The 11,467-nt window shown below is 55.0% G+C and overlaps 1 protein-coding gene across 1 annotated transcript; it reads left to right on the forward strand.

Moving 5' to 3' along the window:
• The first annotated feature begins 2,013 nt into the window (after positions 1–2,013).
• Positions 2,014–10,943, forward strand: Dolpp1 (dolichyldiphosphatase 1). Its single transcript, XM_027943087.2, has 8 exons — positions 2,014–2,127; positions 5,464–5,564; positions 5,767–5,851; positions 5,950–6,049; positions 6,261–6,359; positions 6,857–6,985; positions 7,599–7,688; positions 9,552–10,943. Exons 1-8 carry the CDS (start codon positions 2,052–2,054, stop codon positions 9,586–9,588), a joined length of 717 nt encoding a protein of 238 aa, XP_027798888.1. The 5' UTR covers positions 2,014–2,051; the 3' UTR covers positions 9,589–10,943.
• Positions 10,944–11,467: the final 524 nt, after the last annotated feature.

Genomic DNA, 11,467 nt, shown 5'->3' on the forward strand with positions numbered 1-11,467 from the left:
TCCTTTTGTAGTCCCCCATCCTTATCACCTCCTCAGGAACATTCCCTGGTGGGAGAGAATCTGGGGTCTGAGAATCCTGTGTTTCGGGGAATTGCTTCTCTAGGCCTGTTTGGGAAAGGCACTGCAGCCCAGACCCATGATAGCTGCCATGTCCCAGGGAACTATTCTGGGAAGCTCAGGACCCACTCCTCACACCTCCTGCTTCTCAGAGACTAATAATGGCAGTGTCTGAGGCAGCTGGGGGCAGGTGACCAGATGACTGCAAGAGCAGCTGACCCAGAAAGGCCCACTGGGCTGGGGAGGTAGGGAAGCTGAGCACAACTGAGCTGGGACAGGGGCTTCCTGGGCCCTTGGTTTTTGTCTTCTTATTGTCCACTTGGGAGGTCCTGGTTTTGGCTGGCAGGCAGGCAGGCTGGCAGAGTCAGCCATTCTGATCAGTGTGATTCCTGTTGATTCTTTCTCCACCTCACAGGCACTGATGTCATTTATCAGGCACTTGTTCTGGGTCTGGCCTGAGACAGGTTCAGGGATGTACCGGACTCTGTCCACATGTTGCCCAGGGCTTCTCTGATGTTTGCCGCCACCTGTCATCCCAGTTACTCAGGAGGCTGAGGCAGGAGGATTGCAAGTTGAAGACCAGCCCGGACAATTTATTGAGACCCTGTCTCAAAATAAAAAGGGCTGAGAATGTAGCTCAATGGTAGAATGTTCCTGAGTTAATCCCCAGTACTCCCCTACACACACACACACACACACACACACACACAAAAAAAAAAAAAAAAAGAAGTGCAGAGGCTAAGGCTCCAACCTGGACCTTCTGGGTCAACCCAGGAGGTCTTAGTGAGACCCAAGAATCCATGTTTTCTACAAGCTGAGGTTGGCCCAGGTTGTCAGAGAACCACTGCTCACTTGCAGAGACAGAAAAGGAAGCAATTAACAATCCTGTGTTGTGAGGGCTGAGGTAGAAAAGGGGATGCAACCACAGAAGTCCAGTGGAGGCCCCTCACTTGGCCACAGAAACCTTTACGTGTGAACAGACACTTGAGTCAGACTAGGCCAGGCAAAGTAGGGCAAGAGATGTGCATTCCAGGCAGAGGCACTGCATAAGCCAAGGTAAGGAGACAAGAGCACCTTACCTGGCCTGTAATTCATCTAGCTGGAGAGGGGGTCAGAGGGTGAGGTGGGTGGGGACGTATTGAGGTTTACTTAAGAATGTTTTGGGAAAACTGAGGGGTAGGTGGAAAACATGCTTCCAAGATGCCTCATTAAGTAGTATCAATATGGCTGAACCAATAAATCCTTGTTAAATGAGTGGAAGAAGGAAGGCGTCCTTAACCTCAATTAGGCTTCCGTTCTGTAAAGCGTTTAGGGTACCTAAACGTGTGTGTGCCCCCGCCCCAGGAGTTCCCTCTCTAACCCACGAGTTCTTTAACAAAAAAGCCCTCTGCTTCGTTGGACTCGTCCTTCCGTTGATCAGTAAAGGACAAAGAAAAATAAATGCCAGAGTCTTTGGTCTCAGTTTACTTATAATTAAAAGCGGATAGGACCCAGTGGTGCTGAGGTTTCCTCTTTGCTTCGAGCACGCGCTCTTACCGGCGCGCAGGTCCCGCCGACCGCAGAGGTACTTCGGTACCGGGAAACTTTCCTCCAGAGCAAATCCCAGCCGAACCAAAGCTCCCACCAAAGCTCAACACGCCCCCCAAGCTAGCGCCTGATTGGCCCATCCTACCCACACTGTGAGCCATGCTTACCTTCTGATTGGCTGGCCTGCTCTCTGCTCTGGGTTGGAACTCTCCTTCTTCCTAATTGGTCAGGCAACTACTTGCGCTGGTCCTGGATTGGGTGCCGGCTGGGACGGCTCGCAGGCTCCTAGGGGCCAGCTCTCTGATTCGCCGCTCGGGTCAGCCTCACGGCCTGTACGCTGAATGGCTGCGCCAATACCTGTATCGGTCTCCGATTGGGTGCGTGGCGCCTTCCCGGCGTGATAGGTCAGGACCACCGCCCCCCTGGCTCCCCATTGGCTGCTTGGCGAAGCCCGGTCTCCGGGTAAGATGGCAGCGGACGGACAGTGCTCGCTCCCCGCTTCATGGCGGCCGGTGACTCTCACCCACGTCGAATATCCTGCAGGTAAAAGGCGGCCCCGAGGCCCCCCTCCCGGGCCCGGCCCCGAGGCCCTGGGCGCTCCGGCCCGCGTGGGCCCGCGGAGGGGGCGCGGAGGCACCGGGGTGGGAACTGTCAAATAGTGAGCCATGGAGGGGCTCGGCCGGCGCGCGCGCCGCGCAGGCGCAGTGGGGCGGCGATGAGCTGGGCGAAATTGTGTGCCTCTTGATCGCGCACTCTGCGGCTGCGCGCCTGGGGCGATCCCCCAGGGTCCCGCGGCTCCGGTGGGCTGAAATGGGACTGGGGTCTATGTGAGGCGGAGAAGGATCACTGGCCTTTGTTCCCCGCCTTCCCCGAAGCCAGAGAGGCCGCACTCCCTCCTCGGCGTGCGGGGAGTGCCTGTTTCTTTGGGATAGCGCTTTGGACTGGCTGTAAGAGAAAGAGCTCCCTGTTGCAGGGAGTGTGCAAGCCGAGGCCAGGTTTGTGAGTTCTTGTGGAGTCACGCCCTGAGCAGCGCTCACTGGGGGCACCGGGCGAGGAGGCAGTCAGCCAGCCCCTGGGATCCTGACTTTTATGCAGCTTCGCAGTCCACACACTTCTAGGAGGGCAGGGCTTTCCAGTTGAGAGGTCCATTAGCGACCGTTCCGTGGGCAGTCTAGTAGATACACTGCAGAGCTTGGGCCTTGGGGTCAGACGTATCCGGGCTCCAATTCAGGCTGAGGCCTTGAGCAAGTGCCTATCCCCACCCTAACCCGACCCTGCCACTTCATCCCTGAAGTGGCACTAAGCTCAGTGCCTCTCTTCTGTAATGATGTGTGAATCAAACGAAGGCAGGCATGAGTAGTGCAGGGCACAGTGCCTACCACAGGGTAAACAACCCCTAAATACCTGCAGCTGATGTTACCTGTTTCACAGGTAGGATGTTTATGTGGTGGGTGAGGCTGGGGACCCCTCACTGAGCCCTAGTTTGCTCAAAAAGGGCCTGCTGTTACTGCTTTCTTGGGCAGGGACATGAGAACCTGGTCCTGCAGAGGACCTCAGGGCTGGATGCCAGAGAACTTTGACTGGTTGTTCTGGGCTATACTAGGGGTGGGGCCGTGCTGCCAGGTGCTTTTTCCTATCTGTCTGCCTGCCCACCATTCGATTATTGATTTAGCCAGTATCCACTGAGCACCTCCCAAGTGCTAGGCCCTGGGCAGTTCTGGGTTTAGATTGATGAACAGTCCTGGTTGATAGGTCCCTACATTCCTGTTCTTTGGAAGGAGGTCTCTGAGCAGGGAAGGGTCTTGACCAAGCATCTTCTTGACATCCCCTCCCTGGCCTCAGAGTAGCTTCTCAGAGAGCTTCAGTCTTACAAGGGAGAAGCAACTTGGCAGTGTACACACAGGCTGTGATAAGGGACCTGGCTGTGCCTGCAAGGTCTAATCCCCTGTAGATGCTTCTGGAATCCTTTGCTCTCCTCTGTGCCACTGCCTACACTGAACTTGCTTCCTTCATCTTTCACCTCACATAGTTTTTAGGCATGGTGAAGTGGCGGGCAGGGGAGTAGTGGAGTATAGAAAGACTGACCCTCCTTTCATGGGGCCTGAAGTGTAGGGGGAGACACACACTAGGCCAGTAGGTACATGAACTAGCAGATCATGAGCTGTGTCCCGATTACAGATTCTCTGTCCAGACTGAGAGCTATGCAATGGTAGGGTCTTGTCTTTTTTTGCCACTGTGGTGTATTCACTTATGTTTGTTGAGTTCACTCCGGCAGCATCCCAGATGGGGACTGTAGTGTGTACGAAGTCCAGAAGTAGGACAGAGCACAGTTCTTCAGGGAACTAGAGTGCTGTCCCTGGAACTGGAGCAGAAGGTGGAAGGGAAGCAGGCCAGGACTGCCTGAGGGGAACGTATCCCAAAGGCAGTGGGAGCCATGGAGGAACTTAGATCAGAGAGTGGAGAGACCAGAATTCCTGGCAGCACGTACAGGAAGGTCCCAGGGTAGTTCTGGCTCTAGGGCAGGCGGATGAGATGGCTGAAGGTATGCGGCACCAGCTACTTACTGCTGTGTCCTCACAGCTCAGTACCAGGGCATCAGCCAGGTAGCAGAGAGACCCAGAATCTCAGAGCTAAGAGGGGATGGATGGGGAAGCAGAGGCCCAGAAAAGGGAAAGGACTCACTCAGCATTGCCCAGTGGGGCTCAGACAGCAGAAGCACTTGAACCTAGACTGCTGCTCTGTTCTCTCAGACCAGCTCTAAGCCAGATCCCTGGGTAAGTTCAGGGAAGGCCCGATGAGGCACCCATCTTTTCAGGTTTGGAACCCATACTCAGCCCTCTGTGGGCACCTTTCCTGCTGCTTGGGGCCAGCCCAGTGTTGTGGACCGCTTCCCGCTCTGAGTTCTCCCAGCCTCTGTGTGACCCCCACGTGGAAGTGTCCTGGGTGCCAGGAACCAAGTTGGTGTCTCTCGGGTCCCATCACATCCTGTCTACACCATTGGAGGGGGTAGGTACTAATACCTGCACCTCCTGGGAGAGTACTGAGACTCAGGCAGGGGTAATCCTTGCCTGAGTTCTGTGCAGCATGTCCTGGCACAAGGACTGAGCCATCCCTCTAACCCCAGATCGCCATGGCCACCTTGTCTCAAACAGCAGAAGTAGCTTTTGGGCTCATCCTTGCCTTTGGCCTCAGTGTCTCTATGGGCCAGTGGTCTTCATGCCACCTCCCTCCAGGCTTGTCAGGAGTTTAAAACCCTGGTAGTCAGTAGGGCACAATTTCTTGCTGATGGAGAAGCAGTGAGAAACTGTTACCTGCCACAGGCAGCCACTGTCCCAGCTTGGCTGCATTGGAGCTTTAGTGTGGACTCAAGTCTGTGTGAGTCCAGAGACCATCAGCCTTCCCAGCGGCCCAGGGCTTGGCTGGGGCAGCAGAGGTGTGGTGCTGTGCCATTGGGCTGCCCTCCATGCAGGGACCTGCCTCTGGTGTCAGACCAAGCAGGCTTCAGATCTCTGCTCTGGCAGAGTGATGGGTGTGGCATGTGGACCAGGTTGGATCCTTGGATTTCTAAGTCCCTCACTTCTGTGTGTGTGTGATTTGTGGGAGTGACTTTGGGCAGGTCCATAACTCCTTCTGGTACTCAGAATGGGGACAGTGAAGGCACCTGCATTAAGATCATGCTGTGTGATTTTTGGTGGTTAGGACTAGACCTTTCTTGTTATACCGGCTTTACTAGGTTGGCGTGGTCGGTTGGTCTACTGGGCATCTTCACTGCCTCGCCCTGGGCGCCAGGTCCTGTTGGGACCTCCTTGCTGGCTCAGGCCCTACTTGGGTTGTAGGGACTGGCTCCTGTTCCCATGCCTGCTTCTCTGTCTCCCACAGGTGATCTCTCTGGCCACCTCCTTGCCTACCTGAGCCTCAGCCCTGTTTTTGTCATTGTCGGCTTTGTGACCCTCATCATATTCAAGCGGGAGCTACACACGGTGAGTCTGTCCCCTCAGCTCCACACCCTGCTCTGCTCTGCCGTCCCCTCCATACTGCTGCGTGTCTTGCGGTGCAGAGTTCTTTGCTGGTCTAGGCTGTTCACTTGTTGGCCTGGGAGGTCAGTCAGAAGCCACAGTCTTTGCGGCTGGGCTATGGCCAGCAGGTACACAGGCTCAGCTGACTGACATCTTCCCCTGGCAGATCTCATTCCTCGGGGGCCTGGCACTGAACGAAGGGGTCAACTGGCTGATCAAACACGTCATCCAGGAACCACGGCCCTGTGGAGGTAGGGCCCGGGCTGCAAGGGCCTGTGGTTCCCCAGGTTGGGGTGTTGCCAGGAGGCCTGCGTCCTCCTGTGATGCCCTGGTCTCCTTTCTCCCCCAGGCCCCCACACAGCTGTGGGCACGAAGTACGGGATGCCCTCCAGCCATTCCCAGTTTATGTGGTTCTTCTCCGTCTATTCCTTCTTATTCCTGTATTTAAGGTGAGCTTCTGTCCCAGTGGGTGTGACCCTAAAATGGCCCAGGATGGGCTGTGCTGGGGACTTACTGCTAGCCCTTCAGATACCCCTAGGGGTGGAAAGAGCTGCAGCTGAGGCAGAAGGTTCCAGGAGCGTGTGGATGGGGCCAGGGGCTATTTGGAAGGCCTGGACCACAGACTGTGGGCTGAGGCTGGCTGATGGTCTGTTTTCCCAGAATGCACCAGACGAACAACGCCAGGTTCCTGGACTTGCTGTGGAGGCACGTGCTGTCCCTGGGGCTCCTCACTGCGGCCTTCCTGGTCTCCTACAGCAGGTATGAGGCAGGAGGAGCCCTGCCCTGCACTGCCCACTTGAGATCCTGCTAGACCTCATTGTGGGTCCCCTCCCAGGTCTTGTAGGGAAGGTTTGGGAAAGGGCCCCACACCTCAGGTTTTAAAGGGACAGGGTTCCAGTTGCTCCTTCTAGCCCATTGACGGAGCCTAAGATTCTGGGGATATCCCTGTGTGTCAGCCATTTGTTCCTGGGGGAGCCTCTTACAGACAGACTCAGTTTAAGGGCTGGATGGGAGGGAGGCAGATCCCAGCTGAGCAACCTCATCACTTCTAGAGATAGGGAGCAGCCATTGGGCTCCAGTGCCCTGCCCCCCTTTGGAAGGTGGGCTGAGGCATGTTCCTGGGAGCTTGTCCTACCTGCGTGTGACACCACGTGTGCATACAAGGTCCCTGGGAAACTGACCGTGTTGACCACAGGAGATTGTGTAAGCCTGTCCCTGTCTGGCTCTCATGAACTTCCCTTCTGGCCTTGGCCCAGGGTCTACCTGCTGTACCACACCTGGAGCCAGGTGCTCTATGGGGGCATTGCTGGAAGCCTCATGGCCATCGCCTGGTTCGTCTTCACCCAGGAGGTCCTCACCCCGCTGTTCCCCAGGATAGCAGCCTGGTAACTGCCTCCTGTCCCTCCACCTTCCTGGCCTGTGGCACCTGTCCACTCCCACAGGTGTGGCCATCAATGGGAAGTCTCCAGCAACCTGAGTCCAGCCTCATCTCCCTGGGAGAGCCCAGTACCCAGCCACTTGCCTAGCTTCCACCTCCCCTAGGTCTTGCTGCAGGATCTTATGGGGCCTCCCCACATCCAGAAGCCAGAGTACCATCCTCTGTCCTTGCCTAGGCTCTGAGGGACTTAGAAAACAGTCGGAGTCATACAAAGTGGTGCACACCTATAATACTGCGACTCAGAAGGCTGAGGCAGGAGGATCAAAAGTTCAGGGCCAACATTGGCAACTTACCTTGACACCCTGTCTCAAAGTAAAATCAAAAGAGCAAGGGGATAGAGTTCAGTGGTAGAGTGCACCTGCGGTTTAATCCTCAGTACTGCCAAAAGAAAAGGAAGAAGGGAGGGCGGGGTGGGCCAAAGTCCTGCTGGGTTGTGAGTACTGTGGCTCTGTAGAAGTGGGGGAGGGTGCAGCACCAGCCCCAGGATCTGGTGGGGCATCTGGCTTGGTGGGAGGCTCATGCGCTGACACAGCTGTGGCTTTCTGGGTCTGTCTCTCCAGGCCTGTCTCTGAGTTCTTCCTAATCCGGGACACGAGCCTCATTCCCAATGTACTCTGGTTTGAGTACACGGTAACCCGGGCAGAAGCCAGGTAAGTTAAGGGGCCAGAAGTTACTTCTGTCCCCATATTTGGAGGGCTTCATTAAAGCCTGGAACTTGCCTACTTTTCTTTCATTGCTTTATTGAATTCTCCTGTGATCCTCATTTTGCAGATGAGAAAGTAAGCTCAGAGGAAAGGGAAATCACTTGCCTGACATCTTTCAGAAAGTCGGTGAGGGAGCTGGGCAGTGAACTTTTGTCCCAGAGCCCTTGCACTTAACATCTGCAACCAAAAACAGGAGAGCTTGTCCACTGAGATCTCAGGGGTCCTGGGCGTGGGGTCCTGGGCGTGGCCCTCCAAGCTATTTATTGAGATGCTTCCTGGTGGCCAGGTCAGCGGGCACACCCAGTTAGGGCAGCCTTCAGGTGCAGAGCATGTTGGGGCAGTGCTGGGCTTTGGATGCTCCTGACTCACACTCTTCCACTCAGCTCACCCCAGATCTTGGGTGGGATGTCTACTGGCTCCTCTCAGGGTTCAGAGAGGAGCTGAAGCAGGCTGGGCTCCAGAGGATGTTTTCCAAAGAGGAGTGAGAGGAACGAAGAGGTGGGGCAGGGAGGGGTGTCCCAGCAGCTAGGAAATGTGTTTAGTATATTAAGGTCCAAATTATGCTAACAAGCTTAACTGTAAAGCCTCAGCTCCAAGAGACAAGGGGATTTAAAGGAGTTAGGGCTGGGCAATCCCATTAACAGCAGAAAGGCCCCAGCCACCCTTGCTGTGCTCTTACCTGGCTCCCAGAGTGGTGCTGCCTTGCCCGTCCTGGCTGGCTGGCTGCCACCTGCCTTCATTTGCCTGTCCTCCACATGGACCTGCTCTGTGCCAGGCTGTGAGGTTGGGTGCAGTCAGCCAGGGTTCCACCCTGGGGGCACTCACAGCTGCAGGGAGATGTGTGGAATGAAGAGCCTGTCCGTGAGGTGAGGTCCGTGCCAGGGAGCCAGACCCAGAGGTTTGAGGGTTTGCAACAGGAACTTAACCTGCTGCGTGACCGCCCAGGACCACCTCCTAGGAGAAGGAACAGTGGTCCTGTTAGGGCCAGAAGTGGGGGCTCTCAGCAGAGGGAGCAGCATACACAAAGCTTCTGAGGCAGAAAAGTTTGCTGAGGTGCTCAGCAGAGAGGCAGATGTCATAGGAGCCCAGGGAACAGGAAAGGCTGGGGCCACGTCATATTGTGCCTCGTGGGCCATGGTTAGGTTTGTGGATTTTAACCTGGGTCCTAGATGAGCCCTGTTCTTCTTGAGCCTCAGTCAGCTGCTTTAGAAAATAGGGGCAATTCCCTGCTTTGATTAAGTTCCTGAGCTCATATGGATATAGGCACATTCCAAACCAGGATGTCAGCAGTTCCAAACTCTGCAGTCTGCTTTGCTTACATATTTCCAGATGTAGGGCTGCTTTTTTTTTTTTTTTTTTTTTTTTTTGGTGGTGATGGTGTTGGGATTGAACCCAGGGCCTTGTACATGTGAGGCAAGCACTCTACCAACTAAGCTATAACCCCAGTCCTGAGCTGCTGCTTTGTAATTCCATTTTGGTGATAACTGAACTGCTTGGGCTGACCTGTATGTAAGGGGAGTGCTCCATGATTAATTGGAATCAGCCAGGTCCCTCTTGTCCAGGTCTCTGCCCTGCCCGTCTCCTGGCCCTCTTCCTGGGCTCCAAAGTTGAGGAGGTATCATGATACAGTCCAGCAGAGACTGACCCTGTCCATGTTCCAGCCCCAGGGCAGGGGCTCTGATTGGTACAGCTTGGGTAGTCACTGCAGCTGCTGTATGGGCATTTGTCCATTTCATTGGAACTTTGAGTGGGGAGGGGATACCACTGAACACCAGGTGTCCCCACATCTGACCCTATCCTATTTTTCAGGAACAGACAGCGCAAGCTGGGGACGAAACTGCAGTGACTGGTGGGTAGGGCTGGGTCCAGCCTCCAGATCTGGCCTGCATGATGCCTTGCAGGATGGACAGAATGACTGACAGAGGGCTGAAGCAGAGACCTCTACAGACCTGAGTCACCAAGTGGAGCCTTTTTTTTTTTTTTCTTATTTTAATTTTAATGGACAAGGTGGACCAAAGGGCTGAGCCAGCCCCTCAACTAGGACCCTGGAAGGCCTGCTGCCTGGGGGCCAAATGGCCAGAGACATTTACTCTGCTGCTGCCAGCCCCCAGCTGGGCAGAAGGTGCCCCTGACGTGGCACCAGGGTGTGGGGAAGGGGATGAGGGCTTGCATCTCTAGTCTTGGGCCAGAGATTCCAGGGGACGTGAAAAGTGCACACTATTTATTTTTTGATTTTTTGTCAAAGGCAGATGGGAGTTTGGAGATGGGACCTAGAGAGTCCACGTTGCAGTGGTTGTCCTGAGTACAGAGGGGCCCAGGCCTTTTGCCCCGAGCCAGGGGCAGACTGCCTCTTCCTGGACCTGAGGGGCTGGGGGCCAGGAGAAGGGAGTGTCCCCTGTGCCCTCCCTGCCACCATTGCCATTCCAGAACCTCGTCAGTGTTTCGTTTGGGGGCAGGGCCCAGAGCAAGCACGCGTCTGGCGGCTGCTATCATTGTGTTCTTCCGTATCAACCTGACACCACAAGGGCTTTCTCTGGTCTCCTGTTCCCAAGATGACAAAGGAGCCTGCACGTATGGGTGACACACCCAAGCTGTTTACAGCTCCCTGTCTGCCACCCAGCACCAGTCAGTCTTCATCCCTCGAACAAAGGAACCAGGAGCCACGACAAGAGGAGTCTGGCAGCCAGTGCCTGATCCCCTGCCCTTCTCTATATGCTCTGAAGATGTCCTTGTCCTTCCCACCTCACCCAGCAGGCGGGGAAATCTGTCCAGGTGTGAGCTCACAGATCCCCATATGCCCAGCTTGGAGGAGGGCTCTTCCTAGGGACCATCTCTTGAGTCACTCTGCAACACTCATGGAGGAGAGGCTTCCAGACTCCCAGAAGTTTCCAGAGCTGACCCAGGCCCCTGAGGACCTGTGTTTCCCCCCACCCTTTTCTCAGTGGAGGGTCCTAATCTGCTGCTGAAGCACAAGTTTTCGGTGCTTTCTTTATTCATTTGTTAAAGGCAGTGTCCAAAGCCATTCCAGATGCCAGGACCAGGGCTGGTTTCTAGGGAGGTAGGTCAGTCCCCATGTTTCCCTCCCCTTCCCTTAGTATTTTTATTTTTTACTTTTTGCCTGAGACAAGCCAAGTGTAAGGTGGTTTAAGAAAAATCAACAAAATTGTTTACTATTGTTTTAAAATAAAATCTTAAACTATGGCGGCTTGAGCATGTGACAGCTTATGTGAGGCGCCTGGGGGTGGCTGTGGTGACATGTGACCCTTAGGACAAGGAAATCATAAGCATCTTGAGATAACTAGTCCCTCCACTAATGCTGGACAGGGAGCCAGGGGCCTCACAGGTGCCAGGTGAGTGCCTCACCCGGGCGCTGCACCCTAGGCCCCAAGGCAGGGGTTTGAAGGCCTTTGCATTTCCCACCAGGGCCTTCCAACCTCTGGCTCCATCCTCTCTGTGGTCCCACATCCTGCCTAATCTGCAGCTCTCAGCCTTGGGGACCATCAGTTTCTCAGTCTTATTCTCCCTTACTGCCTCATACTGGCTGGCTCTGGCCTGCTCTCAGCAAGTTGGGTTCCATCTTCATGGGGCAGCTTGTAAGACTGGGGAACAGGGCCTGCCTTTCCTAAGGCAAGAGGAACGTCTCCTCCACTTCTTTCATTCCATATTTCTGGGTGCATGGATGGATGAAAATCTTGCTTTTGCAGAAGTAACTGCACACTGAACTG

This window comes from Marmota flaviventris, chromosome 13, assembly GCF_047511675.1.
Source record: "Marmota flaviventris isolate mMarFla1 chromosome 13, mMarFla1.hap1, whole genome shotgun sequence".
NCBI classification, from domain to species: domain Eukaryota; kingdom Metazoa; phylum Chordata; class Mammalia; order Rodentia; family Sciuridae; genus Marmota; species Marmota flaviventris.

Coding starts and splice junctions, on each gene's coding strand:
- Dolpp1 (XM_027943087.2), top strand. CDS start 2,052: ATGGCAGCGGACGGACAGTGCTCGCTCCCCGCTTCATGGCGGCCGGTG. Junction 2,128..5,463: donor CCACGTCGAATATCCTGCAG/GTAAAAGGCGGC, acceptor TGTCTCCCACAG/GTGATCTCTCTGGCCACCTC. Junction 6,050..6,260: donor TTCTTATTCCTGTATTTAAG/GTGAGCTTCTGT, acceptor CTGTTTTCCCAG/AATGCACCAGACGAACAACG.